This window comes from Giraffa tippelskirchi, chromosome 1, assembly GCF_054371585.1.
Source record: "Giraffa tippelskirchi isolate mGirTip1 chromosome 1, T2T-mGirTip1v1.2.pri, whole genome shotgun sequence".
Taxonomy (NCBI): Eukaryota; Metazoa; Chordata; class Mammalia; order Artiodactyla; family Giraffidae; genus Giraffa; species Giraffa tippelskirchi.
The window spans coordinates 29872029-29899603 of record NC_137275.1 but is presented as its reverse complement, the minus strand read 5'-3'; the positions used below and the strand labels follow the sequence as shown (position 1 = coordinate 29899603).

Here is a 27575-nt window from a genome sequence, read left to right as displayed (position 1 = left end):
ATAATTTTCTTTTAGTTTTGCACCTACAAAAAGAAAATGTTTTCAGGTGCAGAAATATCTGTTTTGTTAAAGTACACAAGAAATCAATAGGCCTGGTTTTTTAAATTAATTGAATGTTTCCATTCTGTTTATTATTTCTTTTATTACAAATGGAAAGAGATATATGTATATCTAAATGTGTTATATTTTGCTTGAGATTGTGACTTTTTTACATGATGGAGATATACTTATTATCTTGGTTTTCTATACTTGGAGTATTGGGCTGTGACAATTTTATCAAATGAATTAATCATTTTACTTTAAAATTAGAAGAATAAGCCTTAGATAGGTTAAATTATGTGACCATAATTTGATAACTGAAATTCAACTCCTATGATTATTGATCCAGTGATCTTTCTGTTAAAATCACAAGGAGATGCCCTAATGAATAAAGTCATTGTTAAAAGATAGTAATTCTCCATCAGTAAAGTTGTAGTTTTCATGTTTTTAATGTTGCAACTTAAAAATGAGAAGAGAAGCCACATTTGATGTTGAGATTTTGTAAGTGTAAGTAATTAGCCTTTAATTTCTATACACAGCTACTTTTCTTTGGGAGAGGAATTAGTTAAGTGAATAGAGAATCCTCCCAAATTGATTCATTACTGAAGTATAATATATGAATGCAAAATTATGAAAAGAGGGATAATTTTAAAATAGACCTCAAAGAACTGCAATTGGAGAAATTCAGATTTTTGTTTGGTTGATTTTATTTTATTTTTTTTTGGATGAATCTAGCAATAATGAGCATATCAAAAGAAATAAAAAGTTTAACAGAAATGTCAAATTTCTAAAAGTTATTTACACATGATAAAATAATACTGATGACAAGATTAACATAAATATTTCACATTTCTAACGATACACATTTTTAAGTTGTAAGTAAATATTTAAACTTTTCTGTCGAGTGTCTTAAATATGTAAATGTTAAAATCAGAGCCGGAAGACCATTTTAATGGCAATTTCTTAATTTCTTTTGCGTGTTTAAATTATAAAATCAACAAAACACAGTAAGTTTTTAATAACAGAAAATCTATATATAAATTAAACCACCATACCACCTTTATTTAATTCTTGCTTACATTTTCCAGTTCTTATCTACTTGTATAATTTACTTGAAGTATGGTATATAAACTTTCACTTATCATGATAACATAAGCATTTTTCAAATTTCTATAGTCATCAATATCAGTATTCATATTTTAAAATTATAAGTAACACTGGAATGAACATTTAAACTTTTTTCTATTGGTTAATTTATCAATAAAAATCCTCAAGACTGAGATCTTTAAGTTAAAGGTATAGACATTTTCATGTTTCTTTTGCATATTGCCATCCTGCTTTCAAAAAGTTTATCTCAAGTAGTAGAATCAACGGCTGCACGCAAGGATGTCAACCTTACCTCAACCTTGACCATATTTTGCTTTAAGCTTTTAAAATAACTCCTTAGTAACTGTAAAATAGTAGGTCAAACAGAAAGTTCTATATGTTTTCTTGACAACAAAGCAAGGACTTCTGTCCACATTTTTATCTACTACTCACATTGTTATTGGAATTTATTATTCTTAAGCTTTGCATGTATCCGTTGGATTCAATATTTTTCTTATAAATTTGACAAATTCTTTTTATGCCATAGATACAATATATGCCATGGATGTACCATAATATGCATAAATGTTTTTTCTTTGGTTGCTGCTGCTACTGCTGCTAAGTCGCTTCAGTCGTGTCCAACTCTGTGCGACCCCATAGACGGCAGTCCACCAGGCTCCGCCATCCCTGGGATTCTCCAGGCAAGAGTACTGGAGTGGGGTGCCATTGCCTTCTCCAATGCATGAAAGTGAAAAGTGAAAGTGAAGTCACTCAGTCGTGTCCGACTCTTCGCGACCCCACGGACTGCAGCCTACCAGGCTCTTCTGTCCATGGGATTTTCCAGGCAAAAGTACTGGAGTAGGGTGCCATTGCCTTCTTCTTTCTTTGGTTAAAATTTAGCAAAAACAAATCAATATTTGTTTTGTTTTCCTTCCACCAATGAAGCATCTCTTGCTACCTACGTCTAGAAGACCCTAGGACAAGATGAAAGCTCTGATTTTGATTGCTATCTTCTTGACTTCCACTGCTGGCTTCTCGGTAAATATCAAATATCTTCACATATAATTTTCTTATTTAGTTTTTAATCATAAAGTATAAGCGTCTTTTAATTTCATGGCTGCAGTCACCATAAGCAGTGATTCTGGAGCTCAAAAAAACAAAGTCTGACACTGTTTCCACTGTTTCCCCATCTATTTCCCATGGAGTGATGGGACCAGATGCCATGATCTTAGTTTTCTGAACATCGAGCTTTAAGCCAACTTTTTCACTCTCCTCTTTCACCTTCATCAAGAGGCTCTTTAGTTCTTCTTCACTTTCTGCCATAAGGGTGGCTTCCGCATATCTGAGGTTATTGATATTTCTCCTGGCAATCTTGATTCCAGCTTGTGTTTCTTCCAGCCCAGCGTTTCTCATGATGTACTCTGCTTAGCGAGGCGGCTGCAACAGCTAGGCGCAGAAGCGAGGCGGCTGCGATGGCTCGGCGCAGGAGCGTGGCGGAGAGGAGCTAGGCCTCTTCCCTCCTTGTCTCATGCTAAAATGCTGATTTCTCTTTACATCAAATTCATGAGGGATTTCCGGGCTTCCCTGGTGGCTGGTAAAGAATCCGCCTGCAATTCGGGAGACCGGGATTCAATCCCTGGGTTAGGGAGATACCCTGGAGAAGGGAACAGCTACCCACTCCAGTATTCTGGCCTTGAGAATTCCATGGACTGTAGAGTCCATGGGGTCTCAAAGATTTCGACACAACTGTGTGACTTTCACTTTCACTTTTAAATTCATGAAGACATTGGCTCCATAATGGTCTCCAGTTTTCAGCACCTGAGTTAATGATAGTCATTTTGATTAAAAAAAAAAAAAAAGCCAAACCTAGCACTACCTGGACACTGAAGACTGTTTGGCAACACCATCATGAGAATATGAGATGAGAGGAATTCTTTTGCTAAACATCTCCAGAAAAATTGATCATCCTTATCCCATGAACTGTGTACTCTCTGAAGCACAAGCTGGAATCAAGATTGCTGGGAGAAATACAATACAATACAATAACCTCAGATATGCATATGACACCACCAGACTTTATTTTTTTGGGCTCCAAAATCACTGCTGATGGTGATTCCGCCATGAAATTAAAAGACGCTTACTCCTTGGAAAGAAGGTTATGGCCAACCTAGATAGATCTTCATAGATGATCTCTCTTGCTATAAACATTAACTGAAACACACATCGTGATATAACATGATTCTTAAGAAAGAATATTAAAGAAATAAGAGAATATCATATATTACTCCTATTTCTGAATATCGGTACTCCCAATTCGGAATATAAATAAGGAGAATTATCCCAATTATATAGTATAAAAATCACAAAGACAGATGCCAATTGTAGAACACTTAGAAAAATTCTGACACTATTACTGCATCAAATACTCCTTGTACTGAATTTCATTTAATAATCAGAGCCTCCCTATAAAGGAAGATTATCATTGTCTCCTTTTTAAAGCTGAGGAAATTGAGGCTATGAGAATTTATGTGACTTTCCAAAGATCACAAGTATAAATGGTGGACCAGTTTTCAAATTTACATACATTTAACTCACTGGTCCCAGCTTCAAATGTCCTACCCAGCAATGGGCTATTTTAACACTTGAGGATTGAAGAACTTGTGTGCTTTTAATTAATGGCTTGTGGTATTTTGTATTGCTATGTTTTTACAGATCCTGAAAAACAGAATAATGCTGTATTTATGATCATCATCATCTCTCACTATTTTAGCTTTAACAAAAATATAGAAAAATATTCCAAAATATAGGGATATGGGTACTTATTGCTTCTTCCTTAGTTTCACTATACTGCAAAAACTATCAAAGATAACTTGACTTATGCATTTGATCACATGTGTATTGGTCTCTTCTTTACTTCTCCGTAGAATGTCACTAGTATTACTAGCACCTTTACTCTTTCAATTGGTTCTACAACACCAAAGTTTCTGTCCAGAAGAAACAAATTTTGAAATCACCCCATATGACACTATGTTAAAATATTATAAAGTTGAGAAATTACTTTTGATATAAAATACCAGTGTATTTAGTCATGACCAATTACATACATATAATTCACATAAAATATAATTCTATACATACATATGTATGTATACATAAAATTACAACCATGATAAAAAGTACAAAGAAGAGTTGCAAATACAGCCCTGCACTCTAAGAGATCATGGTCTAGTAGGACATACTTTCAAAAAGCATAGAAAGAATAAACAAGTTAAATTTCTCCAGATGTACAGGTATTCTTTTTCTGAAATCTCCAACATTATTACTTCATCCAAAGGGGCAGTTTCTCCAGAGACTGTTCAACAGAAACTTTGTACCATTCCGTGAATCATTTCATCTGATAACATATTAAATCAATTCCTAGTTGATAAATCATTCAACTGATTTAGTAAAAATTTACCTAGATCTAGGACAGAGAATAGAAGAATAAAAATACAAATATAAGTAACTCAATCACTATTCCTCAAAGATTCAAGTGGCAAATAACTAAATAATTACCTAAGGAATCTGTAGTAAATACTGTATGTAAAGGCACAAACAGTAATAAGCAAACAGGGGAAGAGATATTTATTCCCCTTTAAGGAGAGCAAACATTTGTGGAAAAACAATTACAGGAGACACAGATCATCAAAAAATCTTGGTATCAAAGGATTGAAAGTGACTTCAGTAGCTATTGACACACAACCTACTCCTGAAGGAGTAGGAAGAAAAGTTCAACTAACTAACTTCGGCCCTATGATTAGGGCAACAAAAAATAATCCACAGAATGTAGTACAGAGTTTCACTGAGAAGATCAAAGAAAAAAAAAGTTTCCTGACAGACATGAGAAGGAAAGGGATGATTTTAACAGGGAGAAAACAGGCAGGAGGATCACTGCTGGATAAAAACACAACAAGCTCATGGAGTTAAGAGAACAAATGAGGAGACTTTCTTGGTGGTCCAGTGGTTGAGACTTCGACTTTCAATGCAAGAAGTGAGGGTCTGATTCCTGGTTGGGGAGCTAAGCTCCCATATGCCTCATGGCCAAAAAACCAATGCATAAAGCAAAAGTAATACTGTAACAAATTCAAAAAGACTTTTAAAAAAATGGTCCACATCAAAAAAAAATTTTTTCTTAAGAGAGCAAATGACATTTGCATTCATGTCCTCCAAATATTTATTATGTGTACACAACATCCCAGGACTGTGAGGAATAAAAGCATACCGCACTGTCAGGCCAGAAGTCAGCCATGAATGTAAGACATACTTAGAAAAATGGATTTCAGAACAGGAATTTATAATCATATGATCAAGGACCAGGATTATTAATTTGTTTAGTTCTATAGAAAAGGGGAAAAAAATCAATGAAGGTTTTACTGCAGAATATTATTGCAGAAAATACACCTCATGAATAATGAAACTATTCGATTTCTTACACAAGCCAAACTCAGTTCTAAGAACTTGACATAAAACTACTTAATACTCACCATAATCTTATAAAATAATTCCCATTATTATTGACACTCTGGAGTCAGGGAAGGGCTTTCCAGGTGGCTCAATGGTAAAGAACCCACCTGTCAATGCAAGAGACACAGGAGATACAGGTTCGATCCCTGGGTCAGGAAGATCACCTGGAAAAAGAAATGTCAGCCCACTCTAGTGGGCTGAAGAGTCCATGGACAGAGGAGCCTGTCATGCTACAGTCTAAGAGGGTCACACAGTCAGACATGACTTAGAGACTGAACAACAGAGACAGGGAAACAGAGGCACACAGATGTCAATCAAGGAAAGGTAGTAGGTGAATAAAGAGCAGGCACTAGCTTGGCTAACATAGCCCATGACTTTCACTTCTCCCACTGGAAGTGCCTAGCACACTACTATGGAGAAACAACTTAAAATCTATTGTGATAGGCAAGTTATCTTTGTGTTCTGCTTATCCTGGAGTTTTATAAGATAAAGTTTCTTTCAACCAGGAGTGCACAAACTCCACATTAGTGTAGTTCGTATTGTCTTTATCATCAGCAATAACTCAGCACATTTTCAAAACAAATTTTCCTGTATAGTTATTACCTTACTGTTTTTTAAAAAAGAGAGAAGAGCAAGAAAAATGAAGAGAGAAGAATAACAAAGGTGGGAGGGGGTGTGATGGGGATAGACTTGAGAGAGAAAAGCAGGAGGAGGAGGAGGGAAGATTAGGAGAGGATCATAAGGGAAGCCCATACTTAGACCAGAAGAATGAGAAGCAAGGAAAGCAGATAGAAAGAGAGCAATCAGAGGTGAGAGAACTATGGCACATTTCATAAAAGCCAAGGGGAGTTAAAGGTTTAAGAAAGCTTTAAACACGTCTGAAAAGAAAAAAGAAGGAAAAAAATGAGAAATACAAGGAGCACACAAACAAAGTGTTTGGAAATAAGAGTCTCACCACAGTTCAAATCATAAAAAATAAAATAGTTCAGGGGTGAAAAGTTAGTAAACAAAAAAAGAGATTTTAAATTAAAACGTCCAAAAAGAGACAGGCTATGGAGAAGAAAATGACAACCCACTCCAGTATTCTTGCCTGGAGAATCCTGTGGACGGAGGAGGCTGGTGGGCTGCTGTCCATAGGGTCGCACAGAGTCGGACATGACTGAAGCGACTTAGCATGCATGCATGCATCAGAGAAGGAAATGGCAACCCACTCCAGTATTCTTGCCTGGAGAATCCCAGGGCCAGAGGAGCCTGGTGGGCTGCCGTCTGTGGGGTCGCACAGAGTTGGACATGACTGAAGAGACTTAGCAGCAGCATGGCTTGAAAGAGTGATGCCATCAGGAGCATAAGCTGGTATTATGAAAGATGAATCAAGAGTTATATCCAGTTGAAGTGAGATATCGAATGTTTAATTCTAAAAAGGTGATAATTACCTGTGTGGAGATCAAGATCACTCCCATGAGAAGAGAGTTAGTCTGCCACCCCAAGCCGTTACTGCTTGTCTTTGGTAGAGATGAGCATTTTCTAAGTTGGGGGCCCAAATGAGGGAAGCAGTCCTTTGAATTCTACCCCTGGTCCTGACTGGGGTGGATCACAGAAGAAATGCAGTTTGGGCATTTTTTTTTCCAGGTGGGGGCCCCTCTTTCTTCTTCTTTGCACACTCCATTCATTCTGAGACCGTCGTTGGCATAGTCCTTTCCGTCTTGACAATTATATGCTATTGTCAAGAGACGCAAGTTCCGGAACCTCCATTGGATCTCTCTTCCACCCATGGATGAGATCTTTCAAGTCTTTCTAGTCTGATGGACGGTAACATTTCTCAATGATCCTAAAAAAATCAGAGGTCTAGAGTGGCTAAGGGCTTCCGTGGTGGTGCAGCGGTTAAGTCTCCCCACTTCCACTGCAGGGAGCATGGGGTTCAGTACCAGGTAGGAGCAAATCCCATGTGATATGTGGCATGGCCAAAAATAATTAATTAATTAGAGCTTAAAAATGAAAAAGTCATAATTAATTAATAAAACTACATCTTGCAGAAAACAGAAGGAACTAGATTTTCCAACGTGAAGACTGCTTCTTTACAAGGAACAAATGTACCCTCTCAAATGGTAGCTATTGATTCTTCCTTGCCTCTCAATCACAAGGAAATCGTTGAATTTGTCATTCTCCTGGCTGTTGCTTCCCAATTAGTATTCCCAATTATTTACTCGCACTTCCTTATAAAAAGAGGATTTACACTTCCTCTAGTTGCTGGAGAAGGGAATGGCAACCCACTCCAGTATTCTTGCTTGGAGAATTCCATGGACAGAAAAGCCTGGCAAGCTATGGTTGCCATAGGGTCACAAAGAATTGAACAGGACTGAGCGACTAACACGTACATACATATACTAGTTACTATAAGGATTGCAGGTCATCCCTGCATTTATAGTTAAAATTCTTTCAAGTATTTTATCTAGTTTACAGAAAAAAAAAAATACACAACTGTATCCAACCAGAATTAAAAAATAAATAAATAAAATTGTAACAAAGAAAATATATTTTGGATATTAAGATGAAGACAGGAATATTGCCCAAGAGAGATCTTAGAAAGGAAGCTGATTTGTTTGGTTATATGATTGGAGTTATCAATCTAGCAAAACTAATTAAAAGGGAAATTACATACTTAATTACATTCACAGACTGAAGATATTCAGGTTTTACTGTGAAGATTCCTTTCAAGTTTACAATAGAATATTAAACTCCCTTATTCACAATAAATGAGAAATTTGCTCATGGTACTGAATACAAGGAAAGGTATTGTCCATAAAACCAAATCATAATTTGGTTTTATGGACATTGTGAATATTTTTTATCTGATTGGATTTTTCTTTCAACTTTGGCTATTTGGAATCTCAGAGAGAAAAAAAACGTGTAGCCAACTTCCAGAACTTTAGGGTCTGAATCTATGCTGTGTGAACTGGAGCTACAGCATGTCTTCAATCTATAAACCCTGGTATTAATTCCATCTCACACAACTAGACTTCTTCAGTCCACCAGACTATGTTTTCTCTCCAGGCCCAATGGCTTCACTGCCTAATTTCTGATCACAAATACTTTCACAGAAATTTTTTAAAGTAGTCTGTATATTTGAAAACATGATACATATTTAAAGTGATACGTGATACATATTTTGGGGTTAATAAAGCCGAAAAGCCAAATCATCTACTTCTAAGTAATCTAAGAGAAATATATTCATAGTCTTTGCATAGCTCCATAGAAAAAATGCTTACTACTGCACAGGAAGGCAACAGACTTCAAATATACTACTGTATGACTGAGTTTAATTCTGCTAAATCTAAGTAAGTCAGGAAAATATTTTCCATTTGTCGCTAAAGTCTGTACACTAACAGTAGTGTGATTCTACTGTCATCTTGACTTTCCTTTGACTACAGACATTAGCTCATTTAGGTACTGTTCTAGAAAACAGCCACTCATCCAGGAACTTTTCAATCCATAAAACAATTAAAGTTTAACTTAAATGATTGTTTCTGTTTCTTAACAGACATGTGCTTCTGTTAGCTTGTCTTGTTCTTTTGTTGGTCACACTCCCCCTCAGGAATTGTCTCAGTTTTGCCAGTGTTCATTCTAAATCCTTCAGCACCAATGATCCATCCCAACAGAGACCACCCTTCAATCTGAAGCACTTGGTTAATAAATATATTGGCATCTAAACAAGAAAAGAGATTCATCTTCTAACAAGCTAGATCACTGTCAGAGAAAAAAGTCGTTTATTGAACTTTCCACGTAAACTTAGAAGTTGAACCATCTTCACTATTTGGGTATGTTATTGTTCACTAACTAACTACAGGCTAAGATTAGCAAAATGGTAACATGGTTTATTCTCCATTGACATTCTTCATTATGTCATTAGAATTTTTAAGGCCATTAAGACAAAGCAAATGTACAATTATTTAAAACAACGATCAACTCTCAAAATGAGGCTTCTTTGTTCCTACACCACCTATGAGTTTCAAAATATTGGTCCAACAAGTGGTGAATGAGTGGATGAATGGACAAAGGAATAACTAAACTCCATGACATCAAAATTATAAATATCCACATTTTTTTAAATGAAGAAATTGAGGCAAATGATGTGAAATGACTTGTATGATATCAGCCAGCAAATAAATATGGATATTGGACTTTGAAATAAAGTGACCTGACTATAAATTCACTAGATTATTCTCTGCAGCACACTATGACACCTCATATCAGTAAGCAACAGACTGGTTCCAAATAGGAAAAGGAGTACGTCAAGGCTGTATATTTAACTTATATGCAGAGTACATCATGAGAAACGCTGGGCTGGAAGAAACACAAGCTCGAATCAAGGCTGCCAGGAGAAATATCAATAACCTCAGATATGCAGATGACACCACCCTTGTGGCAGAAAGTGAAGAAGAACTAAAGAGCCTCTTGATGAGAGTGAAAAAGTTGGCTTAAAGCTCAACGTTCAGAAAACTAAGATCATGGCATCTGGTCCCATCACTTCATGGGAAATAGATGGGGAAACAGTGTCAGACTTTATTTTTTTGGGCTCCAAAATCACTGCTGATGGTGACTGCAGCCATGAAATTAAAAGACGCTTACTCCTTGGAAGGAAGGTTATGGCCAACCTAGATAGCATATTTAAAAGCAGAGACAATCCTTTGCCAACAAAAGTCAGTCTAGTCAAGGCTATGGTTTTTCCAGTGGTCTTGTATGGATGTGAGAGTTGGACAGTGAAGAAAGCTGAGCGCCGAAGAACTGATGCTTTTGAACTGTGGTGTTGGAGAAGACTTTTGAGAGTCCCTTGGGCTGCAAGGAGATCTAATCAATCCATCCTAAAGGAGGTCAATCCTGGGTGTTCATTGGAAGGACTGATGTTGAAGCTGAAACTCCAATACTTTGGCCACCTCATGCGAAGAGTTGACTCATTGGAAAAGACCATGATGCTGGGAAGGATTGGGGGCAGGAGGAGAAGGGGACGACAGAGGATGAGATGGTTGGATGGCATCACTGACTCGATGGACATGGGTTTGGGTAGACTCTGGGAGTTGGTGATGGACAGAGAGGCCTGGCGTGCTGCAATTCATGCGGTCGCAAAGAGTCGGACACGACTCAGCAACTGAACTGAACTGATCAGTAAGCTGATGAAGGTTATGTATTAATAGATTGGGGAAGCAACACGGAATCCTGGTTAAGTCAGTATTCAGGCCTCAAAGTGAGCAGACTTAGGTTCAGCAGTGCCTATGTGTAAAACGGAGATGATAAGGGAAAGTATTTCACACTATCCTGCCTTGTGATTTAACCTTTTATAACATCCTCTCAGAATACTGTTTTAGTTCTTCATTGATAAAAGAGAGTTTCCTTTTAAATGTTCATTTAAGAATCTCTTAAATAATTTTAATATCTTGAAGCAATTACAAACATAGAGAATTAAAATGTGTTCAGATTGAGCCACTGCACAAATCTATTCTTCTTTCACCACTAGATTTTTCTCTCTTGCTATTTTCAAAACTAAGATCTAAATGCTAATCCAGGCACTCATTTTTCTTAACCTCACTCAACTACACCATTGTTACATAAATGAGAAAAAAAAGAATATGTAAGATCAGTCATGGAGAAAGGCCCAAGCATACAACAGTAATACAATTTCACTATCTCAACTAAAAAAACAATATAAACATAAAACACATAAGATATAGCTTAGTGTTCCAACAGTCTGTCAGTATATTTGAGAAGCTCTGAGCCTAACTGGCCATGGTAATGTGGATGATATTTAATGACATTTATTTAATAATGAGCCTTCTCAGGTGGCGCTAGTGGTAAAAAAACCCACCTGCCAATGCAGGAGACATAAGAGATGCAGATTCAATCCCTGGGTTGGGAAGGTCCTCTGGAGTCAGAAATGGCTACCCACTCCAGTATTCTTATCTGGAGAATCCCATGGACAGAGGAACCAGCAGGCTACAGTCCATGGGGTCGCAGAGTCGGACACGACTGAAGCAACTTAACACGCATGCACACGCATTTAATAATGACTTTCAAATTTAATTCTAGATCATTCCCCCAAATTCTGCTCGATTAGGACAGAGTTTGAATTTTAAATAATTTGACTTTTTAATTTCCCACATAATTTATTTAAATTTTAGATAAAATAGGAAATATGATGATAGTAACACATAGCAAAAGATGACTCATTAAAGTTATTTGAAATCATTTTAATTATTTAAAATAAACTAATTTTTTCTTTAAAATAAAGAGACGATGGTGCACTCCAAGCTCCAGATTAATTTACCAAAGTGAAAGGACACTAAACTCAAGGTATAATATATGTTTCCTCAGGGAATACCAAATATTGAATGGTTCAGTTGTTCAGTCATATCCGACTCTTTGTGACCTCATGGACTGTAGCATGCCAGGCCTCCCTGTCCAGCACCAGCTCCCAGAGTTTGTTCAAACTCATGTCCATCAAGTCGGTGATGCCATCCAACCATCCCATCCTCTGTCATCCCCTTCTCCTACTCTCACTCTTTCCCAGCATCAGGGTCTTTTTCAGTGAGTCAGTTCTTCGCACCAGGTGACCAAAATTATGGCCTTTCAGCTACAACATCAGTTCTTCCAATGAATATTCAGGACTCATTTCCTTTAGGATGGACTGGTTTGATTGCTTTGCAATTCAAGAGCCTCTCAAGAGTCTTCTCCGGCACCACAGTTCGAAGGCATCAATTCTTTGGCACTCAGCTTCCTTTATGGTCCAACTCTCACATCCAGACATGACTACTGGAAAAACCATAGCTTTGACTATACGGACCTTTGTTAGCAAAGTAATGTCTCTGCTTTTTAATATGCTGTCTAGGTTGGTCATAACTTTCTTTGACTGTGTGGATCACAATAAACTGTGGAAAATCCTGAAAAAGATGGGAATACCAGACCATCTGACCTGTCTCTTGAGAAACCTGTATGCAGGTCAGGAAGCAACAGTTAGAACTGGACATGGAACAACAGACTGGTTCCAAATAGGAAAAGGAGTACATCAAGGCTGTATATTGTCACCCTGCTTATTTAACTCATATGCAGAGTACATCATGAGAAACGCTGGGCTGGAGAAAGCACAAGCTGGGATCAAGATTGCTGGGAGAAATATCAATAACCTCATTTATGCAGATGACACCACCCTTATGGCAGAAAATGAAGAAGAACTAAAGAGCCTCTTGATGAAAGTGAAAGAGGAGAGTGAAAAAGTTGGCTTAAAGCTCAACATTCAGAAAACTAAGATCATAGCATCCTGTCCCATCACTTCATGGCAGATAGATGGGGAAACAGTGGAAACAGTGGCTGACTTTATTTTTTTGGGCTCCAAAATCACTGCAGATGGTGACTGCAGTCATGAAATTAAAAGGAAATACTTGGGTAGAAAAGCTTAAAAGAGGGTGTTTGTGGTTCTTCCCTGCCAAGCGAGATATCTGAATGAATGACTTAGAAGCGGAATACATCAGGTTAATAGCAACCCTAAATTTGACACTTGAAGTGGACAAGAGAAAGGTAATTGGAAATGAGAGATAAGATAGAGATAAGAAGACACTATAACAGAATGCAGTGAGCAAAGCCCTTACCAGGCTGCAATTGCTGTGCATCATTGTTCCCATTCCTGTTGCCAGGAAATAGGTATTGCTCAGTTGGCATCTCAGTTGGCTCCACCCACAAGCAATGAACTGTCAATGAGGGACCATTAGAGAAGTGATTCAGCCAATGGTGGGCAGTGTGGTGGTCATCAGGTGGAAAGTGAGGTAAGAGACAGATTGAGGCCTTCTCCCAGAGACTCTCCAGCTCACCCAGCCTTGAGACAGTGGGTGAGCTAGAGAGCTTAGAGAACAGACTGGGCTATGGACTCCAAGACTCTAGAGCCCTTATCAAGGTCATACACTCAGCTTGGCAGCAGGCCTTGAGGCAGCACTGAACCTCTGTCCCATCCCCATCTCTGCAACCTAATAGCAGTGGCAGGTAGCCTGGCTGCAGTCAGTAGGACTTGGTTTTCCCCCATCCCATTTGGGTGGCCTTAGGAGCCTGAGGGCCAGTTGGGTTGGCCACCTGGTTCCCTCAGTGATGACAGCTGGGTGGGGTCTGAGAACCTGGCCCTGAGGGAGCTGCCAACTGAGACTGCATCTTCTTAGCCAGGACTGGGACCTTGGAGGGTGAAAGTTGTGCCTTAGGACCTTGCCCTTTCTTGTCAGGTAGAGAATAACATTCGTTTAGTAGAGATTTATAGGAACATCATTGCCTGACCATTACCTGACTTCAAGAACAAAAGATCTGACACCAAGAAGTTTGCAACAACTAGCCATACATCTCCCTCACATTTACTATAAAAAGGCTTTGCTGAAAGCTTTTGAGAAGTTTGGGGTTTTAATAAATGAGTCACCCATGTCCTTGCATGGTCCTGTAATAAACCTTTCTCTGTTCCAAACTCCAATATTTGAGTGTCATTTGGTCTCATTTTGCATTGGGCACACAAACTTGCATTTTCAGTAACACACTACATGGATAGGACTCTCAACTGAATATTTAAGTCACCAAGGATAACTTCAGTCATGTGACAGTGTCATTGACAAAACAAATGACTACAAAAAGCAAAAAGTCAGTTGTGGAACTGAATGGAATTAACTTTAAATGAGCATGTGTAACATAAGAAGCTAAACGATTCAGTTCAGTTCAGTTGCTCAGTTGTGTCCGCCTCTTTGTGACCCCATGGACTGCAACACGCCAGGCTCACCTACTCCTGGAGTTTACTCAAACTCATGTCCATTGAGTCAGTGATGCCATCCAACCATCTTATCCTCTGTCGTCCCCTTCTCCTCCTGCCTTCAATCTTTCCCAGCAGTAGGGTCTTTCCCAGTTAAAGGATTAATATTTTCCCAATATGAATTTTAGCCTTGATTCTCAGACTTTTGGCTATGAGGGCATAACAAGAGAGATCATATTTACAAGTGACATGTTGCCACAGTTTAGGCTGGCCATAGTATTCCCACAAAAATATTTCTGAACCACCAGAACACCCAACCACAGCTCACTAACTCACAAATTCCTCTGAAGTCAGTATAGTCTTAAGACTTATCTAAAAGTTTTTCCATTCACATTCAGACTTCTTTCTCATGATCACACATTTCCCAGGTTCAGAATGTCTGGGACATAGGAAGCTGTACCAAAATTTCACCAAATCCCCACCAGGATATTACCATATGCTATGTTGTTACTTGATTTGTATAGTTTTTAAGTCAACTTGATACTTGCTGAAGAATATTTTGTCCTTTAGGTTTGAACATCATTCTCAACCCAAGACCACTGCTGCCAGCAGAGCAGAGTAGGTGTCATAGCCATTTAGTCACTCAGCGGTCATGTCACTCACTCAGTCCTGTCAGGAGACACCAGTTATTTTCCATGGAATTTAATGTAAATATCATTAACTAGACATTATGAATTCTTAATGTGTAACTGAAGAGGCAAAATGGGAAGACCAAGGTACCAAGCAGATAGCGACTGAAAAAAACAGCCAGTATTCCTTGGGTCAAGGGAACAAAGGGTAAGTTTGAAATTATTAAAACTTAGAATCTTGCAGGAAGGATCCTGCAGTATGAAACGCCAACCTGTGGAATAGCAGAACTTCTTGGCTGGGGCTGGTTTCTCTGAGTTTTAGAGACAGAGTCCTTTTAGTCCAAGACCTGGTCCGATACAGTGGGGTGCTGGAAGGTGGGAACCAGCATCTCTGAGATGATTTAATGATGTTCTTTCTGTGCTTCAGACTGTTATGTCCTCACAGTCTCCTATAAGATGGTCTTGGGGTGGCAGCAGGTATTTAGGAAATATAATTTTGCATTCTTTGTCTTAGAATCAATTCCCAAACTTGTATAAACCTAAGGTTCCTGAAAACCTAGATCTGCCTATAATTAGGATAATAGAGATTTATTCAATTTTACTTTATCTTTTTACAAAGAAAGCTTTGAGAGGTTAAAGAGCTTTATTGCAAGATAATATTATGCACAAATGGCAAAGTCAATACTGGAACTAGGTCTTTTGAATTTCAGAACACAATATACCATTTTCCCCCTAATTTGAAAGTTGTTTAAAAATTTGTACTAGTTTTCTGGCAATGACACATGTAACTGTCATTATTTTTTAATATACTTAATTTTTTAGTTCTTATTATTTTTTAAGCAACATCCTTATCAACAGCCTATGAATAATTTTTTTGGAAAGAAAAACATTGCTGAACATGCCTGGTAAGATCTTAGTACTAACTACCTCTCAGTTGCTTCTTCATTTAAAAAGCTAAATGTTAATTTCTTTATGACAATGTCCTAGAGTTATTTTGCATATTAAATTTTAAAATAAAACATTATTTATACACCAACAAATCTCACATTTATAGTTTAAATTTTTGTAAGTATTGGGTCTAGTTTACAGAGAAAAATTGTACATAGATTTCTTAATAAAGTGAAACTGTGACAAAGAAAATATATATATCGGATATTAATATGAAGCTAGAAATAATGCCCAAGAGAGATCTCAAGTGGGAAACTAATATCTTTGATTCATATTGATCGATACTGTTTGCATAACTCCAAAGAAACAAAGCTTACTGCTCCGCAGGAGGGCAGCAGACTTCAAATATAATTCTGCTAAATCTATTTATATCAGGGAGATAATTTCCATCTGTCCAAATAAGTCTCTCCACTAACAATACTGTGACACTACTGTCACCTTGACTTTCCTGTGACCAGAGACATTAGCTCACTTAGGTACTGTTCTAGAGACCATTCATTCAGGAACTTTTCAAGCCATGGTTGATTAAAGTTTAACTTGAGTGACAGTCTCTATTTCTTAATAGACATGTGCTTTTGTTGACTTGTCTTGTTCTAATACTTTGTTAGTCACAATCCCCTCAGAAATTGTCTTTCAGTTTTGCCAGTGTTCATTCTAAGTCTTTCAGAGTCAGTGATCCATTCCCACATAGATCACCCCTGGATTTGAAACACTTGGCTAATAAATATATTGGCATCTAAACAAGAAAGAAAGGATACTCATCATCTGACAAGCTAGATTACTGTCAGAGAAAAAAGAGGTTTATTGAACTTTCCATGTAAACCTAGAAGTAGAACCATCTTCATTGTTTGGGCATGTTATTGTTCAATGCTAACTAGAGGCTAAAATTAGCAAAACAATATACTCCATTATTCATTAGAATTTTTAAGGCAATTAAGACAAAGCAAATGAAATGAAGTACGATGATTTAAAACTAAGATCAACTCTCAAAATGGGGTTTCTTTGTCCCCACACCACCTACAAGTTCCAAAATATTTTTAAGAACAAATATTTCAATATTCTGTGACTTTAACAATTAGCATTGTGTCAAACACCCAGTAGGGACTCAACAACTGGTGAATGAGTGAATGAATGAACTAAAGAATAACTAAACTCCATGACATGAAAATTATAAATACCAACATTCTTCAACTGCAAAAACTGAGACAAATAAGGTTAAATAGGTAGTATGGTATAAGCCAAGAATAAAGGCTGATATTGGGAATTGAGGTAAAAGTATCTAACTGTAAATTCACTTGATTAATCTCTGCAGCACATTATGACATGTAATTTCACGAAGTTGATGAAGGGTATGTAGATTGAGGAACCAACATGAAATCCTTGTTAACTCAATATTCAGGCCTTGAAGTGAGCAGACTTAGGTTCAGTAGTGCCTACATGTAAAACAGAGATGATGAGAGAACTCAATTCGCCCTACCCTGTCTTGTGATTTCCCAACTTAATAATGGTGAGCACCACATGACCTTTTAGAATTCTCTCAGAAAAGTATTTTAGTTCCTTAAGGATCAAAGGAAGCTTCCTTTAAAATGTCCATTTAAGTCTTTTAAATAACGTAAATATCATGAAGTAATTACAGGCACAGAGAATTAAAATATAGTTCAAATTCAGCAACTGTACAAATCTGGCCTCTTTCACCACTAGATTTCTCTCTCTTGCTATTTCCAAAACTTAGAACAAAATCCTATTCCAAGCATTCACTTTTCTCATCTTTCAAAAAACTGATTCAACTAAACCAATGTTACATAAATGAGAGAAAAAATATGTAGATTCACGTTAGGTAGTTAGAATAGAAAACAGGAGTCCAAAATGGCGGTGGCTAAAAGAAAAGGAAGGGAAAAGCCTGCAAAAATAGAACAAAGGAAGGTCAAAGGAAGGTCTGAGGACCAGAGTGAGGACTTCAGGTAGAACAAACAACACTCCTGGCTAACCCAATTTACATAGGGCAGGCCCAGAGGGAGGAAAAAAACATATAAATAGAGGAGCCAAAGCGCGCTCTCTCTCCCTCTCTCTCTCTCCAGAGCGCTGGGGCATTCTTCTCTTTGCGTCTTAGGGTCAACATGCCCTCACACCTGGAGGATGGATGTTTCTGCTATTATCTAAATAAAATAGAGTTATAACATGGAGCTGTAACATTGATTTGTCTAAGAGCTATAACACGGTCTGTCCAAGACCCGAGAGCTGTGACACGCCGAGGGCTTTAATGTCCGTCACTTCAAATCTTTGTTGTGACGAGATAGAACGGAGCAGCATACACTCGCCTCACAATTCAGACATGTAGAAATGCCCAAGGATAAAATAGCTATAGTTTCATAATTTCAACTGAAAAACAACATAAACACATAAGATAGTCCAAAAGTCAAGTTCTAACAGTCAAGAAACATATTGGAGATGCTCTGAATCTAATTGGCCATGGTAATGTGTTTGCTATTTAGCAACATCTATTTAATAATGACTTCTAATTTTAATTCTAGAGCATTCCCCCAAACTCTCTCTAGATCAAGTTAGAGTTTAATTTTAAAATAATTTTATTTTTTAACTTCCCACATAATGTATTTAAATTTTAGATACCATAGTAAACATAATGATAGTGTGTGCATGTGCATGCTAAGTCCTTTCAGTTGTGTCCAACTCTTTGCAACCCTATGGACTATAGCCTGCCAGGCTGCTCTGTCCATGGGATTCTCCAGACAAGAATACTAGAGTGGATGGCCATGCCCTCCTCCATGGGATCTTCCAGACCCAAGGATCTAACCCACGTCCCTATGTCTCCTGCCTGGGCAGGCAGGTCCTTTACCACTAGTGCCACCTAGGAAGCCCCTTTAGTCTGAAATACTGGAGTGGGTAGCAATTCCCTTCGCCAGGGAAATCTTTCCAACCCAGGGATGGAATCTAGGTGTCCCACATTGCAGGTGGATTCCTTACCATCTGAGCCAGCAGGGAAGCCCAAGAATACTGGAGTGGGTAGCCTATCCCTTCTCCAGTGGGTCTTCCCAACCCAGGAATCAAACCAGACAGATTTGATACATTGCAGACAGATTCTTTACCGCCCGAGCTACCAGGAAAGTGGTCATGATAGTATACACAATCAAAAATGACTCATTAAATTTACTTGAAATACAACACTTTCTGCTTCTCTTTAAAATAAAGAAGCAGTGGTTCACTTGAAGCTCCAGACTATTTTGTTGAAACAAAAGGGCATTGTGATTCATTATATCATATATGTTTCCTCAGGAAATACCAAATATCGAATGGGTCAAAGCTCCTCCTCAGAAATGGAAAAAAAAAAAAATATATTTGCCGGAAAAGATTGCCAAATTGGCAATGACAGTTTTCTACCTTTGTTTAAAGAACATCAGCCAAATCTTTCAACTAGGCTTTTCCTTGTTATCACTATGTATCCCTCACATCTATATAACAGCTGAGATTTCTTATTCTTTCTCCACTTCATTTGTCATTTTTCAAAAAGTCCCTGGCAGGACTAATTTGACCAACAGGATAATCAGCCCTGAGAAGGCTCTCATACAACGGTAAGTACATAAAAATATAATCTAAATTTTTCTCAGACTTTCAAAGACATAATTTTTATGGGGTTTTTTTAGCATGTTCATTTTCAACAAAAGAATAATATGTGGCTTACATAATATTTAGTTACCATAAAGCATATTAAATTTTGAGAAATTCCATATGTCAAAAAAAGCATTTATTTTGGGCCCCTGGGACAATTAATCCATCCAATTACACAATCAGTCAACCTTCCCCTCTGATGTACCTTAATGATTTTTGATCTTCGTAATGACCAAAATACTGTAAGATGTACTCTGAGAGAATAATTGCACAATATGTATTTATTATATGCTTGGCTTTCCTTTCCAGAGATTTTAAGAATGTGTCATAGGAGAAATGATGTTTAAAAATATAACCATATGCATATATATTCAAGGAATTTTTTTTTCCCTAGATCATTTTAAGACTCAGATTGTTCAGCCAACACACTTAATTGATGGGCAGAGATAACTGTCCAAAAGCTAGACTGCACAAAGGTGCATGGGATTGCTTTCCCACAACTCAAGCTCATGTACTTCAAATATATTGTCAATTTTGAGCCAACTGAGAGTAAAATTCCTGGACACCTTCCTTTTCTATGCACAGGTCTTTAATATACCACGTGAGGATTTTTTGAAGTTTTCTGTGACCACTTATCACGGACTGAAACACCTTAGTAGAATGTTGTTAAAACTAGGAAAGGATTTATAGTATGTGATAATTTTCCTTTAAACTGTATCTAGTAGGGTGATACTGTTGTTTTCTTTATTTTTCAGTTGTACCAAGAAATTAAATTTAAAACATAGGATCCAGTTAAGAAATTAATATCTGAAATACAAGTCTGTAAAAATCTACAAAGCCCTATAATCACTATTTAAAAATACCAAGATACTCAAATCCACATAAGTTGTCCATTTCAAAGTAGCAACTTCTGAAATCCAAAACCTTACTTATAAAAGTTTCTATGGTATAAATGTTTTCTGAACAACTTTTTTGCCATTCACAAGTCAAAAGTTAAAACTAATTTCATCATTCTGAAGTTAAATGTTACTACAGCCTACTGATATTAATAGTGAGCCCAAAATAATATTAGACAAAATTCTTAAAATGCTGCAGTAGTATTACTGTATGAATCATATACAAGTGTTGGGACACTTTCCAAATGGTACTATTAAAAAAGAATGCTGATCACCCACTGTGCTCACTTTCAGGAATAACCATAAGGATGAAACTACTGTGCTTGACCTTGGGCCTTTTGGCTTTTATAACATGTTTCTCGGTAAGTCTCATTACACACAACTGTATATTTTTGTAACAACTACTACTTAAGATTTCTTTTTGCATTAATGATATCGTCCTACTTTATATATTAGTAGCTAGCAATCATTGTTGAAGCACTGTTCTAGTGTTTTAATTTGCCTTAAATTTAAAAGCTAATTTAATTTCAAAAGCAACACATTGCTCATGGATGCTATTTTAGAAAGTTTGCTGCTAAGTCGCTTCAGTCGTGTCCGACTCCGTGTGACCCCGTAGACGGCAGCCCACCAGGCTCCGCCGTCCCTGGGATTCTCCAGGCAAGAATACTGGAGTGGGTTGCCATTTCCTTCTCCAGTGCATGAAAGGGAAAAGTGAAAGTGAAGTCGCTCAGTCGTGTCTGACTCTTAGCGACCCCATGGGCTGTAGCCTACCCGGCTCCTGCGTCCATGGGATTTTCCAGGCAAGAGCACTGGAGTGGGTGCCATTGCCTTCTTGGAAAGTTTAGATCTACAACATCAGGCTACTTTATACAAACACGTACAAATGTAGGTCCCACACATTAGCAATTTCACAAGTAGCTGAAACAAATTGATTGAAAGTCTTTGATCCAACATACTGAAAGACAATATTTGAATATTATTGATGTTTAACACTGTTGTTTAATGTTATTGGGACTCTATTTCCTAATCTATAAACTGAGATAGTTAAAAAAGAACATTTATGGTCATCATAGTGTTCATGGAAAATCCCAAGGACAGAAGAGCCTGGCAGGCTACAGTCCATAAGATCACAGAGTCGGATAGGACTGAGCACATACACATAGTGTTCACGGATCATCTACATCAGAGTAAACAGATTCATTTATTAAAAATATGCTATATATTCTGTACTTCATCCCAGAACAAACAAGAGCCCAGGGAGGAGGATTTAGGGATATACATTTTGTCAAGCACTCAGGGAAACCTATGCATGCTAACTTTTGAGAAACTGTAAACATTTGTACCAACATATCTCATAGAAAAGACTGTAAAAGCTTCTAAATATCTTAAATTGCAAAGGATAAAAGCCCACAAGTTTTTGGTTTTCTTAAGTAGTGAAATGATAATCTCCAAGGAGGGGTGGATGAATTCCAATATAGGAATGAGGAGATTAATTCCAGAGTAATTTCTGCCAAAGATCTGTAAGAGCTTTTATACCAATTGGTACTCTCAGAAACTTGAATAAGACCAGGTCATTCAATAGGTCACTCAGGGAGTCCAACATTGGCCTAAGTACATATTAATGCATTATATCACTAAGTATATTATATTATTAAGTATCTTATGATATAATTTTTGATAAGCCAGTTAAACATACAGACATATTTAAAAGTTCATAACATGTCTTACTGACCTAACCTTAAAGCTGATTTTCAATATGTTTATATCCTTAGCATATGAGAAAAAACACCTTTTGTTAATTTAAAGGATCATATTTTGATTATCTAAATAATGATTTTTTTGCAAAATAAATTTGAGTTCAATAATATAAGAAGTCTAAATAAAATAAGTCTTTTCTCAGCTTAATTATATGAGACTAATGATTATTAACAACTACTAAATTTTAGAAATGCACTGAGTAGAATATCTTTAACATATGGGCAAGATAAGTAGTAATATTGGGCATGAAATCTTTTGTGTGGTCATTCTATTATATATAATTTTACATAAATTAAAATAAATTACAGACATTATCTCATAATCCTCAAAGAAAGACAAATGATTTACTATTAATTCTATTAAAATACAAATAAATTTAGGTCCAAAGGATCAGCTCCAATTATATTCCAGTGAGAGGACAGGTTCTTCTACTGACATAGTATTGCCATCATTTTTACCAAGTTCACTACCTTGACCCCAAGGTGGAAAAATAACCAATCACTGTTGCTGGTTTAAGAGATTAGGAAAAGAACAGGCATTTACTATGAAGATTTTTCATTAGACCTAACCTTTGGATCTATATCAGAATATCCTTAGGAGACAAGGCTACTTTTACCTAATTCTTTGTGTCAATAATGAAAATGATGTTAAATATTTTCCTTACACTAAGAATTTGTTTTCTGGAAAATTAAAAATTAAATCTGAAACTTTTAAAACACGTTGACTAGTTTTTGGCTTGTCAGCCCTTGAGTCAAGTATCCTCCAAACTCCAGTCAACCATCACTAGCTAGAGAGGGCAAACAAGAGTACTGATGTAGAGAAGAGTTTTGGAATTTTACTACCTCATTGGTACACCAATAAAAGAATTTCACTGACATGTTGTGGGGAGAATCCTGACTGAAGAGTCAATAGAAATGAAGAAGTAGGCTTAGCAAACCTAGACTACCTTTTCTGAAAGTATTGCTATAAAGGAAAGAGATACAGAAAGCTATCACAGCAAGGGAAAGCACGGTTGAAAGTGGACCTTTTTCAAAAAGGTAAACTGAACATAAGAGATAGTTTACTGAGAAAAACAAGCCAATTGAAAGGCACATATATGAAGTGCAGGAAGCAAAAGGGACAATTGACAGAGCTCTGAGATGTTACTTGTGAACGAAAAGGAAATATCTAGATATTGATAACTTTATGGTTGTGTGGCCAGCAAATCTGTGACTCATTTCCAATTATGTGCATCATTTTGGAGAAGAGGGAGGAAAATCATCTTGGTGGGGAGGATGGGGGCTCAGAAAGAGGTAGAGAATTTTAATGAATCGGCATCCACTTGGGAAAATCACAGACCACTAGGGAATGTGAAAAGCAAACTTCAAATACTTGAGAGGTTTGCAGGACTGCACTGAAAGAACCATAATTTGTGGTGGCACAGTGCTTTTATTATCTGCCAGCCCTGTTTAAGAACTCATGATAAGGAATCAAAGACAATTTAAGGTAATTCTAAAGTTGTGCGTGCTCAGTCGTGCTCGACTTTTTGCAAGCCCAAGGACTGTAGCCTGCCAAGCTCCTCTGTGGAATTTTATAGGCAAGAATACTGGAGTGGGTTGCCATTTCCTTCTCCAAGGGATCTGCCCGACCCAGGGATCAAATCCACATCTCTTGCATCTCCTGCATTGTCAGGCAGATTCTTTATCACCGCACCACCTGGGAAGTCCAATTATAAAGTTAGGAATTATCAAAGGGAAAATGACAGACCAATAGGTGGAGGGCCTGAGGAGAGCAAGAGGGAATGTGCTTGTGTGTCCATAGAAACCCTCAGTAAAGAAGACTTGTACTTTCTTACCCTAGAGCGTTGCCATATTTTCCCTTTTCCCTCTCCCCATGTTGTGTTATTTAAGCCTCTTTACAAAGGCTGGCTTTTTAGTGAGACAATCATTTATCTTTCCTCTAATGAAACCTAATCAACATTTGTTTCCTGCACTATTTGTTAAAAGTTGTATTTTCAGAATATCAGGTACATTTCTTGAGCACTGTACCTGAACCAAGCATGGTCCAAGTATACGACAGGCACCATTTCACAACAAATCTCACAATGGCCCTAGGACATAGATACTTTTAGGACTGACATTTTCCAAATGAGGAAAGAGAGTCTCCAAAAGGACTCCACATTCACACAATCTCTAAGTATCAGATGCAGAATTTAAACCTGGGCATGAAACTCCAAGAGACTAGCTTTCTGCCTCCCTTTCGGCCATTTTTGAACTGCTGTGTATTGTAGGTACTTGGTTTGTAGGCTCATAAAAGGCAGGAGTGTGTCTCTACCTCTCCTACAATAGTGTAGACCAAAAAGTAGTAATATCTTTCACACTTTATTAGTGTTCAGAGCCTGGAACAACCCTGAATAAAGAGACATTTTCCTCATTTGGAATGATTGCAAGCACACATTCTACTATAAGCAAACAAAATGATTTGATTGAACTCTTTTCCACTCAGTATTATCTCAGCTTTCATTGAGAGACTAGGCATTCAGAGAGTAAAAAAGAAACTCCACATTTTCTCTGACAGCGACTTTAGACATATGTAAGAGTTTTTCATTGCTGTGTAATAAGTTGCCATAAACTAGTAGTTTTTAAAAACACATTTATTGTCTTGCTATTTCTTTGGTCAGACTCTGGCCTTGGCTCAGTTGGATTCTTGCCTATACTTTTAGAAATTTCCAAAGGTGTAGCCAGGGTTATGGTCCATTCTGGAGCCCAGGTCCTCTTTCAACTTGCATGGATGTTGACAGAATTCAGTCCTTTGTCAGTAAGACCAAGGTCCCCACTTGCTTTTTGGCTAAGAACCAGAGACCAATCCCAGCTCTTACCACCCAAGGCATTCACATCCAAGTCATCATCTCCACACACGGTGTGTGGCACTCTGCTTCAAAGTCAGCAGAAGGCATTCAAGTCTCTCTGAATTCTCTCTCTGACCTGTATAAACTATTTTACAATAAAAGAGCTCAACTGATAAGTCAGGCCAGCTTGGGCCAGCAGGGAATAGGAATGTTGGGAGCCACCTAAGAATTCTGCCTAACACAGAAAATACACATTCTTATGCTTGACACTGAAATATCTAATTTAAAACTGTTTACTTCTTTTTTTTTTTTCCATAGTCTGGAGAGAGTCACAGAGTCCCCAGCCTACCAGTGCCTAGACCACTGCCACCTGCTCAGCTTCCTCCACCACGCCTTCCTTCCATCCCAGGATTTGTTCAACGCCCTTCTCTACCCTCTGGTCCTGGGAGAATTCCACCATTCCTTCTACCTTCTGGTCGAGGGAGAATTCCACCACGCCCTCCTTTCCTTCCAGGTCATCCAAATCCACCAAGACCTTATCCATCTAGACCTCAACAGTTCCTTCCATATCCTCCATTTTATCCTCCCTTCTTTCCACCTCTACCCCAAATACCAGCAACTACAACAGACTCCCCTACAATCTCCATTACCAAGACAACAAACTCCATTACAAACATAACAGTCCCCAGTGCCAATACAGCAGACTCCATTATCAACACAACAGTCTCCAGTACCAACTCAACAGACTCCATTACAAATACAACAGTCCCCAGTGCCGACACAGCAGTCCCCAATGCTGACACAGCAGTCCCCAATGCTGACACAACAGTCCCCAGTGCCAACACAGCAGTCCCCAATGCTGCCACAACAGTCCCCAATGCTGACACAACCGTCCCCAGTGCCGACACAACCATCCCCAATGCCGACACAACAGATTCCATTATAACCACAACAGTCCCCATAACAAACAATACAGACTCCCTTACAAACACAGCAGAACCCACCACCAAATTCATCAACCCCACTACTACATCATCCAATACCCAAAATTCCTCTATTAAGAGATTTTTAGAAAAATTTCTTTCCTTTTTTGGATATGGAAGAAATATTCCATGAGCTCTGAGTTTTGGGGAGAAATAATCTTAGAAATTGTAAAAGAAAGCACAAGTTATGAAAACAGTATGCCAACAAAGTGAAAATAAAGAATTGAGCAATGATACTAAGCCCCCAGTGTCCTCAGGAGAGCCACCAGTTTGTCTGCACTTATGCCACCCATTTGAAAATTAGTGCTACCAGAAACCTGGCCTTGTACCATGAAACCAAGGAGGGAATTAGGAAAAATACAGTGAGATACCTAGACTTGTAGCTTAGGGTGATGAAGTTGGGACAGTAGACAACAGGATCCTTTCTTGGGTACCTCAACCCATCATATAATTACAAAACACAAAATAACATGTTAAAAGATACTAAAATTAAATAATCTTAGCTCTTGCAGCTTTTTACATGATCTGTCAATTCCAGAGCAGAGATAGCTTCCTAGCAAATCTAAATATCTAAAAGAAGTACATTCGAGGCACAAATCTTGAAATGTCATATAAAAAATCATTTTCCAGCCAAAGTAGGACTTGATAAATAATGATCATCTCAGACATCAATAATAAAAGGAAGATGGCTGAGATTTCCAAATTTCCATTGCTTCCTATCATTAGGTAAGATTTTAATCAAAAGTATTATGACCATTTTGGAAAAAAAAGTATTATGATCATCATGGCCTCATTGTATCATGAGAGCTATTATCTCTCATAGATTTTTTTCACTGTTGAAGTATAAACCTGCATTTTCTTTCAGTACACTTACTTAACTACCCATATTTCCACCAAGTACTTATGAATCAAAACTTCTCAAAGATACTTGAGCCTAAATTTGTTTCTTGGTGTTTAATGCTAACCTTATTTCATAAATACTTATTGAGAATCTGCCATGAAACAGGGACTGTTATAGCAAATGAGAGATCAGTAATAATGAAGGCAGTCAAAATCACTGCTTTCATGGAGCTTATATTCTAATATAACAAGAAAAGAAAGTAAGCAAATGTAAATGTAATTTAAGAAGGAAAAAACACTTTCCTAAGAAGTGAAGTCGCTTAGTCGTGTCCAACTCGTTGCGACCCCATGGACTGTAACCTACAAGGCTCCTCCATCCATGGGATTTCCCAGGCAAGAATACTGGAGTGGGTTGCCATTTCCTTCTCCAGGGGATCTTCCCAACCCAGGGATCAAACCTGGGTCTCCTGCACTGCAGGGAGACTCTTTACCATCTGAGCCACCAGGGAAGATGAAGGATGAGGTGATAAAAAACTATGGTGATTGGCTGTCTTATTTGGCAGAATTTCTGATGAAATGATATCTAAGCAAAGACTTGAGGAATGTTAAGAGCAAAGTATTACAATATCTGGTAAAAAAGGACACTCAAGGCAGAAGGAATCAAAGATGGAAAGACCTGAA

At 37.6% G+C, this 27575-nt stretch overlaps 2 protein-coding genes across 9 annotated transcripts in view; one reads left to right on the top strand and one right to left on the bottom strand.

The window, feature by feature from the left end:
• Nucleotides 1-27575, bottom strand: part of LOC145544668 (uncharacterized) — a 256837-nt gene that overhangs the window by 97019 nt on the left and 132243 nt on the right. Inside the window, exon 1 of one of the 6 annotated variants that reach the window (XM_081587605.1) lies at nt 7062-7262. The exons of the other annotated variants lie outside the window; for them this stretch is intronic. The gene's annotated coding sequence lies outside the window, so the exon portion shown is untranslated. Of the gene's footprint in view, nt 1-7061; nt 7263-27575 lie in introns of those variants that run through there. 6 annotated transcript variants of the gene reach the window in all.
• On the top strand, nt 14960-26288 carry SMR3A (submaxillary gland androgen regulated protein 3A). Of its 3 annotated transcripts, none has more exons than XM_081587482.1 (4): nt 14960-15226; nt 19493-19553; nt 20781-20848; nt 25390-26288. In XM_081587482.1, exons 3-4 carry the CDS (start codon nt 20795-20797, stop codon nt 26185-26187), a joined length of 852 nt encoding a protein of 283 aa, XP_081443608.1. In that variant the 5' UTR covers nt 14960-15226; nt 19493-19553; nt 20781-20794; the 3' UTR covers nt 26188-26288. The 3 variants fall into 3 exon arrangements, with proteins under 3 accessions (XP_081443608.1, XP_081443593.1, XP_081443598.1); XM_081587467.1 differs by lacking the exon at nt 14960-15226 and adding an exon at nt 18288-18438; XM_081587472.1 differs by lacking the exon at nt 14960-15226 and adding an exon at nt 18288-18438 and having other exon boundaries at nt 19258-19553.

What these genes read in the sequence shown, in the direction of transcription:
- SMR3A (XM_081587482.1), top strand. Translation starts at nt 20,795, where the DNA reads ATGAAACTACTGTGCTTGACCTTGGGCCTTTTGGCTTTTATAACATGT. An exon ending in CTTTTATAACATGTTTCTCG is followed by an intron (nt 20,849 to 25,389) that starts GTAAGTCTCATT and finishes TTTTTTCCATAG; the next exon opens with TCTGGAGAGAGTCACAGAGT.